At 41.1% G+C, this 27,392-nt stretch overlaps 1 protein-coding gene across 4 annotated transcripts in view; it reads left to right on the top strand.

Moving 5' to 3' along the window:
- The window catches only part of tpd52.L (tumor protein D52 L homeolog), a 52,360-nt gene that overhangs the window by 19,930 nt on the left and 5,038 nt on the right, over positions 1-27,392 (top strand). The window contains exons 1-5 of one of the 4 annotated variants that reach the window (XM_018266520.2): positions 16,623-17,285; positions 22,540-22,646; positions 23,578-23,726; positions 24,874-24,975; positions 26,849-26,890. In XM_018266520.2, the coding sequence (XP_018122009.1) occupies positions 17,147-17,285; positions 22,540-22,646; positions 23,578-23,726; positions 24,874-24,975; positions 26,849-26,890 (539 nt within the window). In that variant the 5' untranslated portion in view covers positions 16,623-17,146. 4 annotated transcript variants of the gene reach the window in all.

The following is a 27,392-nucleotide window of genomic DNA, read 5'->3' as shown; positions in this document are numbered from 1 at the left end:
GCATTATATCAAGTGTAATTTGTGTATTATTCTGTAATAGTGATGTGCAGGACGGCCCCATACCCGCGGGTCGGGCAGATTCTTAAGGGCCGACCTTAAAGGACATATAAAGCCTACATTTCCCTACCATGAAAATAAGTTGGGTATATCTTCCCCACCCAAGCCACGTCATTTGCACTGCATATACCCCTCCATTTGCCAGCACCATCACATTTTCCTAAAACAAATAGCGGCTTTCGCCCGGCAGCCATTTTTCCCCTCTGACACATCATCAGTAACATTGACATCTGCAAGCAGGACATGTATGCTGGAAAGTTTATGCAATGCAGAATGCAGGTTTACACAGGCAAAACATACTTTGATAAAAAAAAATTATGCTGAGGTTGAGTACTGTAATGGTTAAACTGAGCTCAGGACAGGTGGTTAGGAGAAAACAATAGGATCAGACAGCTATAGTTTCTATGCAAACCAGCAATGCTATCTCTTCATTGGCTGTTAGATTGGAGGGTGTGTTTAGTAATCTGAGCTGAGAAGAACTGAGCATACTAATGAGTCAACAGAGTAAGCAAATTCCTGAGGAAGGGGGCAGAATGGGTTAGAGGAGGGGAAGGATTTCTAAGTGATTAAGGGGATGCTGCAACCTTACAGTTAATCTTTTAACAACCAGAGTGGCAGTTGTCTAAAGATTTCAAAGAGGCTGTTCACTGTTTACATTTTTGTGGGGATGGTTTACATGTCCTTTAATGCACCGTTTGCTGTCGGACGGTTTGGGGTTTAGCTCTTCTGCCTGCTCTACCTGCCTGCGACTGTAGCTTATGGTTTTATAGGCGTGTTTGTGCCCCACTCCTTTTGTTACATCATCGGTGGTATGGGTCAGTGCGGTTCTATAAATGGAGGGGTGAAGCCAGGTGCTGGCAGGTTCGGGTCGAGTGTGGGTTGAGTTTTTCTCTATCCGCACATCACTATTGTGTAAAATAAGGTTCTTGTTTTATTTCCTTCCTCAAATTTTTTAGAAATTGCAGTAAAAACTAGATTATGTTTTATTTTGATAGTACAGGTATAGGACCTGTTATCCCAAATGCTCATGGGACATGGGATTTTCCGGATAATGGATCTTTCAATAATTTGGATCTCCATACCTTAAAGGGGACCTGTCACCCTAAGAAATAATTTCAAATTCTTTTCTATCATGTTTCATGTTAGTTGAGCAAAATAAACTTTACTTCACTGTATTTATTATTTAAATTTTGTTTCTTTCTGTTTTTGAATTATACAATCACAGCAAGCAGGCAGCTGCCATTTTGTGGACATGGTTATTAAGGGAAATTGTTTATCCCCCCAAAATCTTGTGTATGAACCTGAATGAGGGACCTAATGTCCATGTGCAGTGCCGTACACAATTATAGAGCCTGAGGAGGGAAGGGGTAATATTTGATTGACAGCTTAGCTATTTAAACACCTTTAGAACAGGTATGGATGTTTTAATGAAAAAAATTTTTGGGGTTCCATATTTAATTTGGAAAGGACTTTCATTATGCAGTTTTTTATGTGTAGGTGACAGGTCCACTTTAAGTCTACTAGAAAATCATGTAAACATTAAATAAACCCAATAGGCTGGTGTTGCTTCCAATGAGGATTAATTATATCTCAGTTGGGATCAAGTACAAGGTTTTATTATTACAGAGAATGGAAATGGAATGGGAATTTGGATAAAATGTGAGGCAGTCTTTCAGTAATTCAGAGCATTCTGAATAGTGGGTTTCTGTATAAAGGATCCAATACCTGTACAAATAAAGAGGCTAGGCAAGCCTAACACAGAGTCGTTATTGTTAAAGTGAATATATGGGCAGAGATAATAGGAGCACTACAGGAACACAATGATATCAATCTATACCCAAAAGCATCCAGTGGCATTTCTGTTTCTGAGATGCCATTGGGGAAGCAGTATTCTAAAGGAATACAAGACTGTGTATTATCATTATATACAAAGTAATTATTTTGACCTGTCAGATGACTTATTTGACTGTTAGACCTTGCAGAGGAATTGCTTGGGAATACCAGGGGCATCTGTATACTTAAACTTCTCTAGCTTGTGAAGCAACATGGATGCATAGGTCAGTCACATGAAGGATTATGCAGCTCATCAGGCTTACAAAGCTCCTGGAGAGAGAAAACGTGTGATGAACCAGTAAGAGCATTTACAGCTGGTAAATAGGCTAGAGCTAGACAGTGATGCCAATAGAGAAATGCCTCAAACTCTCCCTACAACTTGCCATTGACCAGTGTACCAGTGGTGATCGGCAGTTCCAATGATCCCACTGAGAGGGGGCACAGGTAGGGATGCCAATGTTATTAAAGGACTGGTTTGCCTTTAAGATAACTTTTAGTGTGCTATACAATGGCTAATTCTAAGCAACTTTTCAATAGGTTTCAATCATTTTTAAATTATTTGCCTTCTTATTCTGACTCTTATTTATTCCAGCTTTTTTTAAAATGGGAGTCACTGACCCCATCTAAAAAAGCAGTGCTCTGTAAGGCTATTTACTCATTTGTCTATTCAGGGCCTCTCCTATTCCAGTCTCTTATTCAAATCAAGGCATGGTTGCTAGGGTAATTTGGACTGTAGCAACCAGATTGCTGAAATTGCAAACTGAGGAGCTGCTGAATAAAAAGCGAAATAACTCAAAAAACACAAATAATAAATGGAAACCAATTGCAGATATCACTCTCCACATCACACTACAAGTTAATTTAAAGGTGAACAACGGCTTTAATATCGAAATGAAATTAAAAATATGGAAAAGCTGGTATTTCTGGGCATTTCTCCACTGGTGGAAAAAGCTTCCTGGTCTGATATTCTGTTCTGTCCTATGAGTTTAGTGGGTAATCCATTGTAACCAATAGCATATTTTCTTTGAAACCACAGTAATGGGCACCTACTAGGGATGGGGAAATTTGACCCGTTTAGATTCGCCATCGACGCGTGACGCCATTCAAGTTTCCGCGGCGAAACAGGCAAAAAATTAGCCCATCCCTAATACCTACTGATTGGTGGCTATGGTTTACTAGAACTCTGGAAAAGGCTATGCCCCATTTATAATGCTACACGCTTGTGGCATTAAACCATAAAAGTGGTTGTTAGAATTGATACAATAGTTGCTAATACTCCAGAGATGAGAAATGTATCAACTCAATGTTGCAAAATTATAACAGTTCAGAGTCTGCACCTGAATTACTGAGCTGCCAGACTCAAACACCAGAGCAACTTAAACATCACTTCCTGTTTGAGACGAACATTCAACTTTAATCTTAGATTTTTGAAAAACTGTAAAAAAATAAAAAAAAGGAAAGCAATTGAAAAAAAGTCTTGAAAAATCTGAAAACAATTGAACTGAAAAAAGTAAACAAACCCTTTAATAGTATTAGAATCGTTTTAACCTGATTCTAATAGGTAACACTGAGTGGAGCCCTACATGTACATAGCCAACTATGCTATGTGTCATTTCATATAAGCACAGGCCAAATTATATTGAAATCATGTGTGACAAAGATATCTTATTGGGCACACTGGGTCTATGCTACATCAGCCCTAGAGTCCAGCAGGCAGTTTTATAAATAAGAAACTAAATCGGTGCTGTTGTAGCTTGTTCTTTAGCATACTGCCCAGTGTTGCTTTTCTAATGTGTCTGCATTTGCTTGAGATTTAACTCCATGACCTCCTAGAGGAATTATGGATATAGAAGGCAAGACCTGTGCCAGGTCTACAGAGCAGCCAGTGCCATTGATTAAAGTATGAAACAGCAGACGTGCAGAATGAATAACCCATGGTAGCTTGTATCCCAGACATTTACAGTCATCAATTTTTGTTAATTCAATAGACTGTCTGCCCTTATTATATGATATACCTTCCACAGGTCATTGGGGCCCATACTGTGAGTTTGAAGCCTCATTATATAATATATATCATCATATATAATATATTATAATAATAATTTAATATATATCACATATATATTATAATATAGTTATGTGGAATGTGTAGGTAGCCTAATCCATTTATTACTTTGATGCCCCTCTCTTTAGAATTTTCTCTGTTAGACTCCATATTTAGCTTGCTGCCACAGTGACCTTCAGTTTCTGCAGGTTACCTGCAAAAAAAGTGGGCAACCTGCGCAATGAGGGGAGGATTTTCAGGTGCGGATATAGATGCAGGTCATGAGTCTGGTTGCGGGTCTCCTCTAAATTTCTTATCTTATATACTATTGTCCATATTTTACTCCTTTTAAAGTTTTACAAAACTTGTTTCTGTCCCCACCCACTTTTGATGATGTCACGTCCGATTTGCAGCAACATCACTTCCTGTTTGATGGTGGTCGGCGGGTTGTGGGTCAGGTTGTGGATTAGGCAGTTGCTGGTCCGGGTTGGGTAGCGGATCAAAGTGGGTAAATATGTGGGTTACGTTTAGGGTCGCGGGCTGCAGGTTCAGGTCGAGTCTGGGTCTGCGCAGGACTCTAAATCATAGCTTTCAGCTAGAGTTTCTCTTGACCTGCACCTGGCGCTAACCTGCCCCCTCCCAACTTAGCCTGCTCCGTCCCCTCTATTTATAGACCTGCACTGCCCTACGGTAATGTTACAAAATGGGCGTGGCAGGTGCAGGGTATGGAAGCCGGTAGTGTGAGGTTGTGGGTGGGGAGAGTGGAAGGGAGTGCTCAACCCGAACCCGCTGGCGACCCTAAAATTGTTTGAGGTAGTCGGCCTGAGCCTGCGGTACAGTGGGTTTTGGACCAGCCCGCACATCACTACTGTTAACCCCTCATATTTTGGGCTCTGCCCCCATGTCTCCATTCCCCCAATTTCTAGCAATTTTCCAGTTTCAGACAAATTGTGGGCAAAAAAATATAGCAATAGTCACTATTTAGTGGGCTGGTGGGGCAGTTTTGCCTCATTGTACTTGGAATGCCAAGGCCTAATTTGAATCCCAGACCTGTGTAACACATCAGGGTACCTGTGAGATTCCAAATACAGGGGCGTCAGTGTTTCCAAATCCTGCAGCCATCTGACATTCAGTCTCAGTCCAATCTTCTGTGCCTTACGTACAAATGCACCCAAACATACTGGTGAAGACTCTGAGTATTATGGCCTTGCTTCATACCGCTGTGTTAGTGGATTAACTGGGGAAATAACATCTTATGTTGTGCATGTATTATTCATGAGACAGGGAGCCTAATAAAATCATCCTCTCATTTCCACTTGGTGCTCTTAATGCATCGTATCCTAAACCGCCTCTCTCTCTTCAATTATTAATAAGGGGCCTTCTCTTTTCCTCTGTGGAAGACCATTCAGCAGTTTCCTCATTTTTATATGTCCACGAGTATGGCCCCAACGCTGTACTTAACCATCACTGAGAAGAGATGCACCAAGCCGCTGCACTGCATTTAGCCAACATTCTAAAGCTTTAATGTACTGTACAGGGAACCATAACTAGGAAAAGGGAATATTTTATTTATAGGAATCGCTTAGCATGCCCTCATTTCCTTTTTGTTAGACAGTAAAGTGTGACGGCCGGGTGTATTATGTACATAGAACTTTCCGTTTCTACGTTTGGTGTTGAGTAGAAGCTGCCACATTGCTGGTGACGCCGATGGCAAAGACTTCGCACATGAATCCCTGGTAGTTGTCATTGTTGCCTGGATAATATTATTTCACATGTTTCAATTCAATAATGTTCCCAAAATGATTTAATTCACACAGCTATACTGTTTCATCTTGCTTTGAGGGAAATAAATGGAATATATGTCCAACTTACAAAGTATACTCTGTACAACTCCACTTGTATATTCAGCCCAGAGCATTCCTTTTTTTTTTGTATTTGCATATTTGTCTTCAGCCATGTAAGCAGTGGCTGACATAGACAATATAACATGAGATAAGAAATATAGATGAGACCAGCAACCTGCAGATCTGCATCTATACCCGCACCCAAAAATCCTACCCTCATCCTGCAGTGTACCTGTGTTTTTTGTGGGTAATCCACAGGTACCCGACCCACTGCAGGAATGGTAACTTCCATTTCTACTCATTTGTGTAGTGCCACAGCAGAATGTTATAGAATGGTTGCAACTGTTTAAATCCCCAGATTCTAAAAAGGAAAATATTCCAGACATGATTAGACACACACTTTTATACATGAAATGGAACAAATATGTCAGACAAGTCATATCACGAAAGCGCAGGAATTTCTGGCCAAGCTATAAATAGAGCCTGCTTTGTGCAATACAGGTTCTTAGGTAGGTACAGGTCTCCGTATACATGGAATATAACGGCACATGTGTGCACCTTGTGTTAGGCATGATCCCTCTACCAGTCCCCTGGTGTCCGTGTGTACTCATTGAACTTGCCAATCAAAGAGCCCAGTGTGTATGACTGATCCAGTTTGCAGGGTTATCCGGAGATTGGGGCACGTGATACCCTTGTGCTGCTAGTGCTGTTGCAGCTTATGTTCTATCATCACTGAGAGCCCCAAGGTAATATTTTATTTTACAGTCAAGGTGAGAAAACTCCATGTAATCTTATTCTGACTGGGAGGCTGTTATATAGGAAGTAGTCTGTGTAAGGGAAATTGCTTCCCCAGTTAATATACATGCATGTCTTCTCACCCACACAGATTGTTAAATGGGTGGCTCCTTTAAGTTAGCTTTTAGTATGTTTTTTTGGCTAAACTTTTCAATTGGTCTTCACTTTTCCTCCCTTTTAACTCTTTCTAGCATTCAAATGGGGGCCACTGACCCATTTAAAAATAAAATGCTCTGTAAGGCTACACATTTATAGTTATTGCTACTTTTTTTTTACTCCTCTTTCTATTAAGGCCCTCTCCAATTCATATTCCAGTTTCTTATTCAAACTAATGCATGGATGCCAGAGTAATATGGACCCTAGCAACCAGATTGTTGAAATTGCAAACTGGAGAGCTGCTAAATAACTAAGAAAACAGAAATAGTAATACTTTCAAACCAATTGCAATTTGTCTTAGAATATCACTCTCAACGTCATACTGAAAGTCAATTTAAAGGCGAACAACCTCTTTAAGGAGATCTCCACCCAAATATATATATATTTTTTTTGCACAGTACATCATTTTCTGTGGTTTTAAATATAATTGCATTTAAAAGCCTTATTTGTTTATCCAGGGAGCCAGGGACTTTATTTAAGAGGTATCATCTTGGATTTTTTTTATTTATGGCACACCAGACCTTTTGTGAATGGTATTTTCTTCTCTTTATAACCATAAATACATATCTCTGTTGTTGGGTTCTGTACTTTTCTATATCATGCCTTTGTCAGCTGATTTACACATCCCTGTGCCTCAAGCAATAATGCAATGATTAAGTGATAATGCCTATTTCTTCAATTCTTGCAATAAGCCAATGTAGTGATGAAACAACATACAAGTCTGCCCCTGGCTGCCCTTATGTGAGGTCAGAATACTTGTGTTACCCTTGGCTCGGGTGCTCCAGGTGCTTTTGCCTAGAGCCCACCCACCTTTCAAATCATTCAGGCAATATCTGTTAGTTAACATTATTTCTCGCCCCTGCAACATCAGGGGCCCAAGTTTAAAGGGGTTATTCACCTTTGAGTTAACTTTTAGTATGATGTAGAGAGTGATATTCTGAGACAATTTGCAACTGGTTTTAATTTTTTATTGTATTTGTAGTTTAGTTTTTGAGTTATTTAGCTTTTTATTCAGCAGCTCTCCAGTTTGCAGTTTCAGCAATCGGGTCCAAATTACCCTAGAAACCATGCACTGATTTCAGTAAGAGACTGGAATATGAATAGGAGAGGCCTGAATAGAAGGATGAGTAATAAAAAGTAACAATAACAATAAATGTGTAGCCTTACAGAACCGTTGTTTTTAGATGGGGTCAGTGACCCCCATTTGACAGCTGGAAAGAGTCAGAAGAAGAAGGCAAATAAAAAAAAAACTAGAAAAAGAAAAAATGAAGACCATTTAGGACGAGAGTACCTGGCCAAACATGTTGGGCATTTCTACTGATCTGTGTCTGTGTCTTACAACCAGCGACCATCCAGAAGTTGTTGAACTATACCAAGTAGTTACATACTTAAATCGGGTTGAAAAAAGACCAAAGTCCAAATCAAGTTCAACCCCTCCAAATGAAACGCAGCACCCATACATACACACACACTGACCCCTCCATACCTCACATAAATTCTTTATACACATATTTATATTATCAATATAGTTTACATACAGCAATAGTGCTGGCTGCCCACACAATGCAACAGTTGCGCCAAAATCGTTTACAGATGTAACAGGATATTTCTTAATATTGTAAGTCCCTTTATACATGTTTCTGTGGTGCCAGTAAATACTAGTCAGTCCCCTGTTTATAAATAGTGTAGTGTGACAGCTGAGCAGCCCATGATGTGTATGCCGAGTGCTGGCACAATGGAGCACAGAGATGCTGAGTGCTGGGCAGCACCGTGTAGCACAATGGGAGGATTATGTAGTCAGGGCAGGGGGCCCAGCATAACTGTGAAATTAACATTTGCTGCTCTGCTGATGCTGACAGTAAAAAAAAAAAATTAAATTCCCCCTACCTTGGGGGGGGGGGTGGGGGCGGAGGGGTTGTGCGACAATAGAGAAATATATCATGTATAAAACTGTTGTTTGACACGAAACCAAAGTACACACAATATAACACCAGTTCAGCAGGCTGTCTGATGAAACCTCATTTCCATTAGGGTCAGGGCATACAGGCAAATTCGGAGAGATTAGTTGCCCGGCGACAAATCTCCTCTTCTTCGGGGCGACTAATCTCCCCCAATTGCCTTCCCGCTGGCAATTTACATGTTAGCCGACGGGAAGGCAGGGGAGGCAGTTGGGGGAGATTAGTCGCCCCGAAGAACAGGAGATTTGTCGCTGGGTGACTAATGTCCCCGAATCTGCCTGTGTGCCTTGATCCTTAAAGGAACAGTAACACCAAAAACTGAAAGTGGTTTAAAGTGATAAAAATATAATGCAGTGTTGCCCTGCACTGGTAAAACTGCTTTGTTTGCTTAAGAGTTTAAAGGGCATGTAAAGGCAAAAAAACAAAATGCCATTTTTACTTTCTTTAATGAAAAAGAAAACTATCTCCAATATACTTTAATTAAAAAATGTGTACTGTTTTTATAAGAAACCTGACTGTATGCAGTGAAATTCTCCCTTCATTTACTGCTTACTTATGAGCAGCAGGGGGAGCCCTCGCCCTACTTCCCAGCCATGATTTATTTGTTTCCATGTAGAGCAGTCGGCGACTGTGTAGAGATTTGTATTGGGCTTTATTTTTGCCTTTACATCCTGTTTACTGTTTCCAACTCCAGCTGCAGGAACAAAGATCATGGGGCCAGATTTAAACAGATAAACTGGGATTCAATTTGGAGGATAGCCACTGGTTCTGCAGAGTTGAAGAAAGTTTGTATTAAACAATACAAAAACTATGAAATCCACATTAGACATGACAATACAGGACCCAGTGCAGTCTGCATATTCTGATTATTAATCAGTCTTGCTGTATCGGCTTCTGGCAGATATTATTTGACTTGTGCTGTTTTAATATTTTATGACAATCCCTAAGCAGCCCAGACCACACTGAGCATGTGCACAGTCTTGGTCTTGCAAAGATGTTTAACAAAGTTACAAGATGGTTGACCCCCTGTGATCAACTTTAAAGCATAAATCATTTGTTTGGTTAGGCTTGTGGTGGAGTAAGTTCATGTTTATGTTTAGTATACAGAATACAGCATTTCTAGCCTTATTCTATTTTAGACTTAACTTCCCCTTTAAGCACACAGGCAGATTCAGGGAAATTTTGTGACTAATCGACTTTTCTGCGGGGCGACAATCTCCCTGGACTGCCTTTCCCCTGCCTGCCGCCTGCTATAATGACAAAACGCCAGCTCCAATGCACTCGCTGTGCTTCGATTTCCGAAGTTGCCCGAAGTTTCCTCGTGAGGCAACTTCGGAAATCAATGTGCCGTTCGTGCATTAGCGCTGGTGTTTTGTCATTATAGCAGGCAACTAAATCTCCCCGAATCTGCCCATGTGCTTGAAACCCTTAGAAACACTACTATTGTTTAAATAAATAAGCTGCTGTGTAGAAATGGGGGCAGCCATTCAAAGGAGAAAAGGCTCAGGTTACACAGAAGATAGCAGATAAGCTCTATATAACATAATGGTGTTATCTGTTATCCACTATATAACCTGTGCCATAAAGCCTTTTTTTTTTTTTAGTTTACACCATTGCTATACAACAGCTTGTTTATATGAACTATAGTAATGTTTCTGAAGCAAACAAAGCAGCTCCTTTAAAGGGGACCCGTCACTCAAACAAAATTATTCCAAATCCTATTTTATCATGTTAGTCAAGCAAAATGAACTTTAATTGGACTGTATAAATTATCTGAATATTGTTTCCTTCAGTCTGGGAATTCATAATTATAGTAACCAGGAAGGAGCCATTTTGTGGACACTGTTATTAAGGAAAGCCTTGTATCATCTCAGAATCTTGTTTGTGCACCAGGAGACAGGGACCCAATGTCCATCCCCATGCGCTGGTTACACAATTAAATTGTTAAAAGAGCTGGGGGAATGTGGAGAGAGCAGATGACATCTAGGAAGTGCTGAATGGAAAGTGAAAGTAATTGTTTGCCCCGCCTCTATGCCTAGGCATAGAGGCGGGGTAGGCAATATTTGATTGACAGCTGATATATTTAAAAGAGTTTACAACAGCTATGAATGCTTTAATAAAAAAAAGAAATTGGCTTTCATGTTTAATTTAAAAAGGACTTTTATTATACAGATTTTTATGTCCGGGTGACGGGTCCACTTTAAGCAGCTTATGCCAGTGGCTCTGTGTTTGAATAGCTGTACTTGGCCTTTACGTCTCAACTTGTCATTTGATTGCTCAATGCTTCCATGTGGGACAAGGTTACATCACGCAGGGCTGTGGCTAGGAAGGGCCCACAGGCTAAATAAACAAAGTTAGCTCCCAGGGAAACGTGTTCTTCAGACTTAGATCCTGGAGCTGAGACTGCCCAGATCCTGCTTCCTAATCACACGTGTACCTACTGCCCCTCCTATCCCTCCTGCCTTCAGGCCTATACACATTTGCTCCTGTAATATGTCATTACCATTTCAACTCAGTGCTGCCCAGAATATATAAAATACATCTAGCAAAATTGTTTGATTTATAAATTGATTGATATATAAATTATTACTAGAAAAATGTATATACTGCACAAAGATTCTTCTGTATAAGCAAAGATGTGCCTAATCTGAAGAACAGGTGCTTTCATACTGGTTGGCCTGACTAGTATAGGTATGGGACCTATTATCCAGAATGTTCAGGACCTGGGGTTTCTGGATAACAGATATTTCTGTAATTTGGATCTTCATACCTTAAGTCTACTAGAAAATCATGTAAACATTAAATAAACCCAAATAGGCTGGTTTTGCTTCCAATAAGGATTAATTATATCTTAGTTTGGATCAAGTACAAGCTACTGTTTTATTATTACAGAAAAAAAGAAATAATATTTAAAAGTTGGGATTATTTGGATAAAATATAGTCTATGGGAGTCTACGCGGCCTTCCCATAATTCGGAGCTTTCTGAATAATGGGTTTCTGAATAACAGATCCCATACCTGTAATTTGATTATATCACAACCACAGCAATTTTCCCTAATTCAGAGACAAAATTTATTACAGGTATGGGACCTGTTATCCAGAATGCTCTTTCTGGATAACAGGTTTCTGGATAACTGATCCCATACCTGTACTATATATTGCAAATCTCATCCAGTTAATGCCCCTGGTCTTCATCTCGTGATTTAGCCATTAGGGGTGCATTTATCACAGAATTGGCCTACAAATACGATTATACAGCTGTATGGATCTGTTGTGGCTTCAGAAAAATGCATGTGGGATATATGGCTGCATAGTTTTATTTGTATTACAAATAAAACTATACAGCCATATGTCTGACGATGTACAGCCATACTGTATATCCCACTATACAGCCATATATCCCACTATACAGCCATATATCCCACTATACAGCCATATATCCCACTATACAGCCATATATCCCACTATACAGCCATATACCCCACTATACAGCCATATACCCCACAATACAGCCATATATCCCACTATACAGCCATATATCCCACTATACAGCCATACATCCTATTATACAGCCATATATCCCACTATACAGCCATATATCCCACTATACAGCCATATATCCCACTATACAGCCATATATCCCACTATACAGCCATATACCCCACTATACAGCCATATACCCCACTATACAGCCATATACCCCACTATACAGCCATATACCCCACTATACAGCCATATACCCCACTATACAGCCATTATATCCCATTATACAGCCATAATCCAATACCCAACCCCACTATAGCCAACTACCAAGCCATCCTTATACCCACACCTTATACAGCCCATAATCACCCCACAATAACAGCCATATACCCCACTTATACAGCCATATATCCCACCCATACACGCCATATATCCCACCATACAAGACCATATATCCCATTATATACAGCGCATATATCCCACCTAAACAGCCATATACCCCCCCCCCCCCCACAATACAGCCATATACCCCACAAGTACCAGCGCAAGGTCACCCCGACGTGATACAGGCCTACACCCCACTATACAGCCATCATACCCCACTATACCAGCCAATATACCCCACTATTACAGCCAATATACCCCACTAATACAGCCATTATATACCCCACAATACAGCCATATACCCCACATACAGTCATATTCCTACTGTACAGCCATATATCCCACATATCAGCCAATATCCCACTATACAGCCATCCCATTATACAGCCATATATCCCACCATACAGCACATAATATCCCACCTATCACAGCCCATATATCCCACTATTACAGCCCATCATATCCCACTATACACCATATACCCCACTATCAGCCATATACGTATACAGCCATAACCCCACTATACAGCCCATATACCCCACTATTACAGCCATACACCCCACGTATACAGCCATATACCCCACTATTACAGCCATATACCCCACTAACAAGCCATATACCCCACTATACAGCATTATACCCCACTATACAGCCATTATACCCCAGCTATCGCCGATATACCCCAGCAATTACGAGCCATATACCCCACAATACAGTCTATTATCCTTACTGTACAGCCATATATCCCACTTATACAGCCAGTAGTATCCCACTACAGCCATACATCCCATTAATACAGCCATATATCCCACTATACAGCCATATATCCCACTATAACAGCATATATCCCACTATACAGCATATATCCCACTATTACAGCCATATTACCCCACTATACAGCCATATACCCACTATACAGCCATATACCCCACTTATACACCATATACCCATATACAGCCAATATACCCCACTTATAAGCCATTACCCCACTTATACAGCATAATACCCCACTATTACAGCCATATACCCCACTTATTACCCATACACCCCACTATACAGCCATATATCCCATTATACAGCCATACATCCCACTATAACAGCAATATACCCCACTATACAGCCATTTAACCCACCATACAGCCATATTATCCCACCATACACCATATACCCCACTATACAGCCATATTATCCCATTATACAGCCATATATCCCACTATACAGCCATAATCCCACTATACAGCCATGACATCCCATTATAACACCATATATCCACTAGTACAGCCATACACCCCACGTATACAGCCTATACCCACTATACAGCCATATACCCCACTATACAGCCATATACCCACTTATCAGCCATATACCCCACTATACAGCCAATATACCCACCTATCAGCCATATACCCACATACACCATTACCCCACAATACAGTCATATATCCTACTACAGCCATATATCCCACTATACAGCCATATATCCCACTATACAGCCATACCATCCCATATATTACAGCCATATTCCCCACTATACAGCCTATATCCCACTAACAGCATTATCCCACTATTACAGCCATATATCCACTATACAACCATATACCCACTAACAGCCATATACCCCACTATAAGCCATATACCCCACTATACAGCCATATACCCCCAACTATACAGCCACCCCCACTTACAGCCATATACCCCACTATACAGCCATATACCCCACTATACAGCCATACACCCCACTATACAGCCATACATCCCATTATACAGCCATACATCCCACTATACAGCAATATACCCCACTATACAGCCATATACCCCACCATACAGCCATATATCCCACCATACAGCCATATACCCCACTATACAGCCATATATCCCATTATACAGCCATATATCCCATTATACAGCCATATATCCCATTATACAGCCATATATCCCACTATACAGCCATATACCCCACTGTACAGCCATATACCCCACTGTACAGCCATATATCCCACCGTAGAGCCATATATCCCACCTTACAGCCATATATCTCATCGTACAGCCATATATCTCATCCTACAGCCATATATCCCACCATACAGCCATATATCCCACCATACAGCCATATACCCCACTATACAGCCATATATCCCATTATACAGCCATATATCCCATTATACAGCCATATATCCCACTATACAGCCATATACCCCACAATACAGCCATATATCCCACCGTAGAGCCATATATCCCACCTTACAGCCATATATCTCATCGTACAACCATATATCCCACTATACAGCCATATACCCCACAATACAGCCATATACCCCACTGTACAGCCATATAGCCCACCGTAGAGCCATATATCCCACCTTACAGCCATATATCTCATCGTACAACCATATATCCCACTATACTGCCATATATCCCACTATACAGCCATATATCCCACTATACAGCCATATATCCCACTATACAGCCATATATCCCACTATACAGCCATATACCCCACTATACAGCCATATACCCCACTATACAGCCATATACCCCACTATACAGCCATATACCCTACTATACAGCCATACATCCCATTATACAGCCATACATCCCATTATACAGCCATACATCCCACTATACAGCCATATACCCCACAATACAGCCATATACCTCACTGTACAGCCATATATCCCACCTTACAGCCATATATCCCACCATACAGCCATATATCCCACCATACAGCCATATATCCCACCATACAGCCATATATCCCACCATACAGCCATATATCCCACCATACAGCCATATATCCCACCATACAGCCATATATCCCACCATACAGCCATATATCCCACCATACAGCCATATACCCCACTATACAGCCTTATATCCCACTATACAGCCATATATCCCACTCATGAAGATAAAGGTACTAGGGGTTGCATGCTCTTCTCCAATGGAATTGCAGTCTGCCCCCTGCTGAATCTTTCTGGGTATTAGACAAGGCTGGTTGCTCAGTGGTGGTTGTTCAGCAAATATACAATTTAAAAGTTTAGACTCTGTATACCATTTTATACCAGCCCACAGACCTGCCACTGTGCTGAGGTATGACTACTACCTGCTGCCAGAAAGGTTACACTTGCCATTGATGCCTATGCTTGGCTGGAAACAATATAAACACCTTAAAGCAGTTGTTCAACTTCACGCGTTTTTCAGTTCAGTTGTTTTCAGATAGTTTACCAGAAATAAAGACTTTTCCCATTTACTATTTTTCACCGTTTTTCTAATATTGAAGTGGTTGTTTAATTTTTCACCTTCTAAAACAGCTCTGGGAGGGGGGGGGGTCGTCGACTCTTTAACTGTTCTTAATTGATACATTTAATTGATTTATCTTTGTCTCTGCTGAGCAGAATCCCTGAGCAAAGGCAGCTGTTGATATAATAGTTGCTAATATTCCAAAGATACTGCTGAGAAATGTATCAACTAATTGTATCAACTAAATGTGTTGACTAATTGTATCAACTAAATGTAGCAAATTGTAACAGTTCAGATGTTTCGGGATCACTGAGTTGCCCGACATCAGAGACAGGAACTTTAAACTTAAATTTTGGGACAACGGTGAATAATAAAAGATGGAAAGCATTTGATAAAAGTCTTTGTTTATGGTGAAGAATCTGAACAACTGAACTGACAGAAGTGTTTGGAAGGTGAACAACCATTTGGGTGCTTGTGGCCTGACACCCACTGTGTCTTCTCTCTTTGTTCTTAGTTATAAATCCATAATATATCATAAACCCCCTTTTTATGGGTATATCTAGCACAGCAGTGCCCCCAAGTGGATTAGAAAAGTGGGTCATAAAACAATGCCAGCGACATAACCCTGCCATGTATGTTCTGCAGTCCTGGAAGATTATTCCCAAGGCTCTTAGATCTGCAGGCCAGGATGCATTAAGTAATGGATTGATTGAAAAAAAAAAAGCACTTTGCTGAGGGGCATCCGGTGCCTTTCCCAGCTATAAATGGCATTACACGGCTCTGTTATTTAGATGCAAAGGTCTCACATAAAAGAGAAGCAGCTCAGTGTAGTAGCTTATCCAGTGTAGTAGCTTCTCCAGTAAGCAGGAGCCATGGCGGGGACAGATGCAGCAATGCCCACTAATCTGTTTGTGCCCTAGAAGCTTAAGCTGCTGCTTTTGCTCATGAAATCAGATGAAAGGGGGTTTTGCAATTAGATAGAAATCCTTACTGAACTGGACCAACACACCAGGCAGCTTGGAGTGCATAAGATTCTGTGTGTCTTTCCACATAGGCTGGAAACAATAGCCTGTTCTCTGGAGATTAGTGAAGCAGAAAGCCATGGAAGGTGAGGCTTGTCTCTGGGAGAAGGAAGCCGTGTTTAGTTAATTCTCACCTCTCCGCAAAGTCACTCATTAAACAAATGTCTGCTGCACGCATGTGAACTTCCAGGGATCTGCAGGGAAGCAGGGCAATGTCTCACTGCTGCGGTGGATAAACAGCACCGACCGACTGCGCAAGGGGCCAACAACAGCCCATGTTAGTGTTTCATGTGCTTAGATAAAATGAACCATTAAGACATTTCTTCTGGAATGGATTCAGGCGACACTGATTTTCAGGAGGACTACAAGTCGCCTTTTAATTTTGACACTGGAGTTAACACAAATTATCTGTATTTGTCTCCCCGGCCAAACGCCACTCCTCCAGATTCCCCTACACTACTGAGAGCGGGTAAGGTGCATCTGTGTGTGTGTGACTCATCTGTGTGTGTGACTCAGCCTTCTGGCTTTTGTGTCTTCAGGCACATTTTAGGCGTGGTGTTCCTATCTTGATAAATAGAGGTATTATGGTGAAAGGGGCTGGGCCCTAAACCTGCAATGCATCTTGGGTTACTGAATAACTACCCCCACTGCTACTGTAGGCACAATTTCTCCTTACTATACCTGCTATCCCACAGTCTCTTCCCAGAGACTCTTATCCCACTGTTACTATAGGCATCATCTCTCCTTACTATACCTGCTGTCCCACAGTCACACTCCCTTCCCAGAGACTATTATCCCACTGTTACTATAGGCACCATCTCTCCCTACTATACCTGCTATCCCACAGTCACACTCCCTTCCCAGAGACTATTATCCACTGTTACTATAGGCACCATCTCTCCCTACTATACCTGCTATCCCACAGCCAGAGTCCCTTCCCAGAGACTATTATCCCACTGTTACTATAGGCACTATCTCTCCCTACTATACCTGCTATCCCACAGCCACACTCCCTTCCCAGAGACTATTATCCCACTGTTACTATAGGCACCATCTCTCCCTACTATACCTGCTATCCCACAGTCACAGTCCCTTCCCAGAGGCTATTATCCACTGTTACTATAGGCACCATCTCTCCCTACTATACCTGCTGTCCCACAGTCACACTCCCTTCACAGAGACTATTATCCCACTGTTACTATAGGCATCATCTCTCCCTACTATACCTGCTATCCCACAGTCACAGTCCCTTCCCAGAGGCTATTATCCCACTGTTACTATAGGCACCAGCTCTCCCTACTATACCTGCTATCCCACAGTCACACTCTCTTCCCATAGACTATTATCCCACTGTTACTATAGGCACCATCTCTCCCTACTATACCTGCTATCCCACAGTCACACTCCCTTCCCAGAGACTATTATCCCACTGTTACTATAGGCACCATCTCTCCCTACTATACCTGCTATCCCACAGTCACACTCCCTTCCCAGAGACTATTATCCACTGTTATTATAGGCACCATCTCTCCCTACAATACCTGCTGTCCCACAGTCACACTCCCTTCCCAGAGACTATTATCCCACTGTTACTATAGGCACCATCTCTCCCTACTATACCTGCTATCCCACAGTCACACTCCCTTCCAGAGACTATTTATCCCACTGTTACTATAGGCACCATCTTCTCCCTACTATACCTGCTATCCCACAGTCACACTCCCTTCCCAGAGACTATTATCCACTGTTACTATAGGCACCATCTCTCCCTCTACCTGCTATCCTCACAGCCACAGTCCCTTCCCAGAGACTATTATCCCACTGTTACTATAGGCACCATCTCTCCCTACTATACCTGCTATCCCACAGTCACACTCCTACTACTGGTATAAGCACCATCTCTCTGTCGATAAAATTGGTTAATTACAGTTTACTTTTTCAGTAATGTTTCACCATGCTAGTTAATAGATAATCAGTGGCACTGTGTGATCATTAGCAGATAGGCTTGCCACCTGGCCAGTATTTTACCGGCCTAGCCAGTAAAAATTATGGTTGATCCCAATGTTATTAATAGGGAAAAAAGATAAATATATAGGAAGGCCGGTATTTTTTTCCAGAAAGGTGGCAACCCTATTAGAGGAGACACTTCTAGAACGGTTTATCTTGGCCTTAGTGGTTCTGACAGCACAATAAATGATATCCAGTCAAAGCCTACATTTGTTATATCCATTACATGTGCAAATATAAGTATATTTGCTTGCTGCCAAAAATATCAATTTTTTTGTTTGCTTACATAGATGTTTAAAGCAATGGCAAATAATAGAATTAAAAGGAAAGCAGATTGTACTTATGAGCGGAATTACTGTTCTTTTAATACTTGTAGTACTGTAAAATGCACAGCATGGGTTATTCTGCAAAGTGATCCATATTTATTTGTACTGTATTGATGAATATGAATAGTAGCTGTTTGGGTTGTATCTAAGATTGCACAGTTACAATAGAGGATCTAGGCCAGATTGCAATAACTTTGGAAGGCTCTGATAAAGGGCAAATTGGCTCGAAAACATGTAGTATCGAATAAAGGATAATTTGCACCAGAGAACTGCGTCTACCTGGTCTGTTCCACCTAACACGTAAATATTGACTATATCGTACCTTGGACGGGGTACAGGAGCAGAACCTTCAGGATTAAAACTATTTTGGGATAAGGATACCACAACCAGTGAGAATAAAAGGACTTTACACTGTAGGAAAGACATAGCAGTCAGTGAAATTGCTGCATGGATTTATTTACAGTGTAAAGGGAGCTTAATGTGCATTAATATTACATTATGGGTTTTTGTGTGTCTGTGCCAAGCATATTTTAGGCCTAGAATTTGTGTTTGTGAAACATGAAACGCTTTAGGCTACCTCCTTGAGTACCAAATAAACTTTTTGAAATGTTTTACACGTCTGCTGGGAAGACTGCTCTTTAAGTGTCTGCTCTACAATATTAAAGATTCAGCTGTGCCTGGGTCAGTGCATTTGTAGTCTAGTACAGCAGTTTGTAGTCTATAGGGCGTTCGCAGAGAGAACACTGGGAAATGCAGACAGAGTAACAAATTAAATCTCATCTTCTACTTGTGACCTATCACCCTGAGCATTTATATGGACACAGCAGTGAAATAGCTCTTGGATGTGAATATATAATGCAAATATCTTGTCAGCATGTCTAGGGAGAGAGTTATTAAGCCCTGTGCGAGCGCCGCACTTGATGCCATTTATATTCCTCGGTGAAAGCCGCCAGAATGTGAACACAGAGGATTCTACTCTGCTCAGTGCATTCATTATAAGATCACTGCCCAGGGTAATTTATATTTGCATTATAATACCGCAAGCAGCAGCCTAATTTATCGTTTCCTCTTTGCTCTTTATTTACGGTTCAGGAGACTCGGCCTCCACTATTGCTCATATCTATTCATTTGCAGTAAAATGCGATGTAGCCTGCAAAGCCTGTAGCTTTTTGATTGTCTGAGCAGGGCTCTCAAGTGCTTACAAGAAAGGACATCTGTAAAAGAAAAGCCTGTGTGTTTGTGCCATGCATTGGCTAAGTCACCAGACGAGCTTTACTTGCTTTTGCTACCGTCATGAATCAGGCTGTAACAGCCCATGAGCCCTATAACCCCCACAGGGTCCAGTCAGTTGCTGTCAGATCAGGGTATTCTGTTTGATATGTGAAAAGCCCAAATTAGATACACTATATTGCCCAAATAATATCAACCCGCCAAGTATAATCATATATGCAGTTCCTGATGCATTTGGACCTCCCTTTGCTGTTATTGAAGCCTTCATTCTGCAGGGATGGCTTTCACAGGTAGGAACATATAGTTTTTACGAATTCGCCTGAAGTTGCCTCGCAAAGAAACGTCATAAAAATGAAGCACCACATATGTTTTCCTATCGCCGATTTACTTTATTGGCAGGAATGCATTTGCAAGTGATAAGCCACCCGCGGTTGAGGATATTTATCACAAACAACTAATCTTTCATAGCCCTTACACCACTCTAGCTGCCACTGGGCATTGTACATGGTGATGTTGAGTTTGTTTGCCTCTGATCACCCATTAACTCCAGGCTTCCTATGAATAGATCTTCTGCTGACATTGAACAGCATGGTTTGGAACTCATAAGTGAGGTTCCAAGTCAGGATGCGACTTTAGGCGGAGTATCCAAATACATTTGGCCACATAGCGTATACATCTGGGGTTATTGTTGATTGGTCCCATTAACTGGCCAGTAACTGCCATTTCCTTGGCCCATGTAATCATCAGCTGAAAGGATTTACCACCATGTTGGGTAAGAATCAGAAATCGATATCTGATATTGAGCACAACACAATCACAATATTTCCTTGTATAGCGCATGCAAGGTTTATTTGGGCCTAATGGCCCAGTATGACCAACATCTGTCTGTGTTGGTAGTAAACAATGTAGAATAGACTAGCAAGACTAGAGAGGTAGAAAGTTGGTAAATTGAGCGATGTTTTGGTAAGAATTGGTGAAATTAACGGATTAGAATATGTGATACAGAAAGAGGAGATTGTATGTTATAAATATAAGATATGGAATAAGGAGAATTCACTGCTATGGTTAGAATGTTCTGTATTAAAGGAGAGTGCATGGCATGAGATAGAATGGTTAGAATGTTCTGTATTGAAGAAGGAGAGTGCATGGCATGAGATAGAATGGATAGAATGTTCTGTATTGAAGAAGGAGAGTGCATGGCATGAGATAGAATGGATAGAATGTTCTGTATTGAAGAAGGAGAGTGCATGGCATGAGATAGAATGGTTAGAATGTTCTGTATTGAAGAAGGAGAGTGCATGGCATGAGAGAATGGTTAGAATGTTCTGTATTGAAGAAAGAGAGTGCATGGCATGAGATAGAATGGTTAGAATGTTCTGTATTGAAGAAGGAGAGTGCATGGCATGAGAGAATGGTTAGAATGTTCTGTATTGAAGAAAGAGAGTGCATGGCATGAGATAGAATGGTTAGAATGTTCAGTATAGATGGAGGAGAGCGCATGGTATGAGAGAATGGTTAGAATGTTCAGTATAGAAGGAAAAGAGAGCATTGCATGAGATAGAATTGTTAGAATGTTCAGTATAGAGGGAGGAGAGTGCATGGCATGAGAGAATGGTTAGAATGTTCTGTATAGAGGGAGGAGAGTGCATGGCATGAGATAGAATGGTTAGAATGTATGGGTTTATTGCACAAAGCAATGAGAGTGTAAAGCTTTCTGGAAAGTGACATGTTTGTGTGTTGGGGGTTATTTTGTCATCTAATGTACTCCACACTAACAAACCAATACCCCGTGGTTAAATGGCCAAATGACAAATCTACTGTACATTCAAAAAGTTTATTGGGTCTACATTCTGTATTTCTTACATTATTAACCTTGTTTATCTGATTTGTTTTCATTTTTATTGCAACTTGAAAAGGCATAAGTCTGTCATATTTATCACTTGTCAATCATCTTTGCTTGTGTAGAATAAAGAGATGATGGACTTTGTCATATGTTTTATTAATAGGTTTTTTTGTACCAATTAGTATTTATTTCATATATTTACTTTAGAGCTGCCCCTTTGGGCATTTTAAATGATATGTAGTACCGCTTCAATACTGCCTGCCCTCTGTCTCTTGTTCTTCAAACCAGTTTTACTGTTGTTTTTACCCCTCTGTTAGATTTGCTGAAAGCAGAATCTGTTCCGGAAGGAGAAGATGTAGCTGCACCAGAAGCAGAAGTATTATCCGAGGAGGAGCAAGAAAAACTCAGAAAAGAGCTTGAAAGGGTACTGAATATGATTCATGGTTAAGGTAGCAATACATGGCCAGATCCGCTTCTTTGGTGTTGTTCGTTGTCTCTGGGGCCAATTTGGCCAACCACATGCTGTGCCAAATCGGGCTGATCCAATCGTTGGCCCTAGAGCCAATAATGAGATAATCCATTGGGGCCTAGGGATATTTTCAAACCTGCTTCATTCACTTGGGTTATGGACTAAACATTCTATAACAAACAAGGGAAAAGGATAAGGGATTTTGTAGTAGCAGTATGCACAAAATGTCGCAATGTCTTAAATATATTGATAATGGGTTGAGTGCAGCGGACCTCTTGTATTAGACTAAACATTCTGGGTATCTCTGTGGGAAGGAGCCCTGGTGATTCCTGGTGTTAAAGGAGAAGGAAAGCTACTGAAGCAGGTTATTGCCAATAGATTAGCCACAATAGTGCAAGCTATATGACAATTATTCTGTGTAGAAAATTTACCATACCTGAGTAAGCAGCTCTAGAAGCTCTCTCTGTTTGTTTAGGATAGCAGCTGCCATATTAGCTTAGTGTGGCATCACTTCCTGCCTGAGTATTTCCCTGCTCACTCATAGCTGTGGTCTCAGATTACAGCAGGGAGGGGGGAAAGAGGAGCAAACTGAGCATGCTCAAGCCCTGCCCTGGAGATTTAAGATGAAGGCAGGAAGTCTGATACAGAAGCCCATGTGTACACAATAGAAGGAAATAAATGCTGTGTTTCTTTTGACAGAGAACTCAGAGCAGCACTACTTTGAGGGTTTACTGGTGTATTTATATAGACCTTTCTGATAAAGCTTACTTAATTTTAGCCTTTCCTTCTCCTTTAACCCCTAATAGTGGTAGTTCAGTAGAAACACAACTCTTACTGCCTCTTTAACATACCTCTCCCTCTGTTTCTCAAATCTCTTTCATCTCAGGTAGAAGAGGAAATACAGACCCTGAGCCAAGTGTTGGCAGCAAAGGAGAAGCACCTTGCGGATATCAAAAGGAAACTTGGAGTCACTCCCCTGTCTGAACTGAAACAGAACATTTCCAAAGGGCTACATGATGTTACCTCCACCACTGTGTACGTTGTCCTGTAGCCACAACTCCTCATGTCTCCCTCATCTGTACCCATTGAACGTAATATTTTGGCGTCAGTGGCTGGTGAAGTTTTCTAATAGAAAACAAATAAATAGGAGCACCTACCATCACAGAGAGAAGCATAAGGTGGATGGGAACCGTTATATAACAGCTCCCAGGTTGAGCTGGATGTCAGAGTTGAATCTGACCATCCGTTGTGTGAAGCTCTATAATATTTCAGCGGAAGCAGGCAGTGCCATTAAGACTTTTATTGGTTATCTACCCACTCAGGTTAGACACATCACTGCCTCCCACCAGCAGCATATCGTACTCCCAACCAATCATTCTTCCATATCAGTAAAGTACTGCTTTTGCAGGTATCGGGGGTTGAGTCTGACCGATCGGTTTATAAGCGAGAATATGTAGTGCTACTAGGAGGTCTCTGGATAGTCTATCCACTTAGATACACCGTTGCCTCCCAACACCAGCATATAGCCCTCCCAACCATTCATTTCAACAAGTTCCTACGCCCTGGCTACTGAAACTAAAAGAAGAGAGAGGTTGCCTGACGCACGTTTCGCTCAGTATACCCAATCTTTATCAAAGGTGGTGGGAGGCAGCGATGTGTCTAACCTGAGTGGGTAGATAACTGATAAACTTCCTAATGGCACTGCCTGCTACCGCTGAAATATTCTAGCGCTTCGCACAATGGATGGTCAGATTCAGTTCTGGGAGCTTTTATATAATGGTCCCCATACACTGTTCCTTTAATGCTACTCCCTACATGAGTTTATATTCTAATTTCTTTGGACATACCGATTTTAATCAGTTTTAATAAAAGTTACGTTTTAATTCGTTATAGAGAACAAGTGATAAACCAGGTGGGAAGGTGCAATTTCTTTTTTTCTCCAATCTATTGTATCTCTATATGAAGTTTTCTAATCCATCAATGCAGGGTTACACTAAAGTTTTAATGAATATCTTATAGACATTTGGGTTAATTGTGAATCAAAATTGTGAATTCAGGATTACACTAATGTTTTAATTGATATCTTCGTAGAGATTTGGGTTAATTGTGAATTTAAAATTGTGAATTCCGTAATGGTTTTCTCCATTGCTTTTTCCTTCATGGGAATTCTGTCTCCTTACAGATACAAGAGGACATCAGAAACTCTGTCCCATGCTGGGCAGAAGGCCTCTGCTGCCTTTTCCTCTGTTGGCTCTGTCATAACAAACAAGCTACAGGATGTAAAGTAAGTATCTGAGTTTATATATTTTTTAGCTGCAGGTGCCTCTGTGTGCTATCTTTTGTAAACTTAAAGGGATGCTGTCATGGGAAACAATGTTTTTTTCAAAATGCATCAGTTAATAGCGCTGATCCAGCAGAATTATGAACTGAAATCCGTTTCTCAAAAGAGCAAAAAGATTTTTTAATATTTAATTTTGAAATCTGACATGGGACTAGACATTGTCTGTTTCCCAGCTGCCCCAGTCACGTGACTTGTGCTCTGATAAACTTCAGTCACTCTTTACTGCTGTTCTGCAAGTTAGAGTGATATCACCCTTCCCCCCCCCCAGCAGCCTAACAACAAAACAATGGGAAGGTACCCAGATAGCAGCTCCCTAACACAAGATAACAGCTGCCTGGTAGATCTAAGAACAGCACTCAATAGTAAAATCCAAGTCCCATGGCGACACATTCAGTTACACTGAGTAGGAGAAACAATAGCCTGCCAGAAAGCAATCCCATCCTAAAGTGCTGGCTCTTTCTGAAAGCACATGACCAGACAAAATGACCTGAGATGCACCTACACACCAATATTACAACTAACAAAAATACACTTGCTGGTTCAGGAATGAAATTTTATATTGTAAAGTGAATTAATTGCAGTGTATACAGTGTAATTTAGAAATAAAAACTACATCATGAAAATCATGACAGAATTCCTTTTAAATATCAGGTTAATAACATGTGGAACTGCTGCTGTATGAATGCACAAATGCCAATGAGAAACCATGTTTATTTGCCCTTTAATCTGAAAAGCAAGGTGATGTTCCTAATGCAAAACATACTGTATATAACGCTATTTCCCTTGCCTCAGAATAGCCTGGCTACTATCACACTGAGCAGACATGGTCGATCCAGGCACCATTCCAATGGCCAAGACAATCTGACATATTTTATGAGCTGAGCGTGTTCCATAAGGCCTGGTGTTTGTTATAGTTTATAATCACAGATCTGAGCTTCATGTTCACATTGATGCACCCTGCGTATGATAAAAGGCAGATTATTCACAGTCCTGCGCACCAGAATCATTACTTTCTGTTTGAAACATTCTTTGCTGTTTTATAAGGTGCAAAGAAATGTTTCTGGATATTTGAGATGACATTTCTCTCTTTAAACTGTCAGTTTTGTTTGTATTAATCTCCTTGACTTTTAGATTATATGGGTTGTAAATAGCTCTGTGGTTGGGGCCATACACAGGAGGATACTTGGCCCTTCCAGACTGAGCTGGCAGCATATTGCAATGGCCTTTTCAACAGCCTACCCAACCCATATGTGGCTGAACATTGGGCAGATATCTGTTGGGCATGTTTGTGAAGATTCTCATTCATCCAGGCAGGTCATGGTATATCTGTAGAAATATGTCAAATCAACTAAACTTGGTTTTTTTACTTGAAGACGTTTCACTGGCTTGGACAGTTGGATGACTGGTGAAAAAACACAGCAAGTCCAGTTGATTTTACTTATTTCTACAGATATATCTGTTGGGCAGGTTAGAAAATTCTGTCAGATGAGTAACACATGGGGACGTTGTCCAATAACCAGCACCATCTCAGCACCCCAATGTCTCCTGGTTGTAAAGCATCTGCCTGCTGAGATTCCACGTACAAAGTCATGTACCCCGAACTATAATGGCTACTCCCACTGTTTATTCAAAGGAAATGGTATAGCTTTTAAGGTGAATGTCTCTTTTTATTGAACCCCTTTGCTTCAGGTTTCTCCTTCATTGTCATTTGCATCTTTTATATTTCTGGAACGGCAACAGTAACCATCAGCTGTACATGTGTTCTAGATTTCCCTTTACTAACTCTGTCTTTTTTTCTCTTAATGCTGCCCGTTAGTATACGCTCTATACAGCATTCAATTAGCATGCCTGCCATGAGGTAATGTATGCTCTCTGGATGGTTAGCTACAAGCGTGCATGTTTGGTTATTGTCACTAGAAGCATGTCTCATATATTATATAACATTTACAAGTGCCCCAAGCTGAACTATAGCACTCATTATCCACTGAACTATAGCACCCAGTCTCCACTGAACTATAGCACCCAGTCTCCACTGAATTATAGCACCCAGTCTCCACTGAACTGTAGCACCCAGTCTCCACTGAACTGTAGCACCCAGTCTCCACTGAACTGTAGCACCCAGTCTCCACTGAACTGTAGCACCCAGTCTCCACTGAAACTGTAGCACCCAGTCTCCACTGAACTGTAGCACCCAGTCTCCACTGAACTGTAGCACCCAGTCTCCACTGAACTGTAGCACCCAGTCTCCACTGAACTGTAGCACCCAGTCTCCACTGAACTGTAGCACCCAGTCTCCACTGAACTATAGCACCCAGTCTCCACTGAACTATAGCACCCAGTCTCCACTGAACTATAGCACC

This window comes from Xenopus laevis, chromosome 6L (assembly GCF_017654675.1).
Source record: "Xenopus laevis strain J_2021 chromosome 6L, Xenopus_laevis_v10.1, whole genome shotgun sequence".
Lineage (NCBI taxonomy): Eukaryota > Metazoa > Chordata > Amphibia > Anura > Pipidae > Xenopus > Xenopus laevis.
The sequence above is the reverse complement of the archived record's forward strand: the minus strand, read 5'-3'. Positions and strand labels throughout refer to the sequence as shown.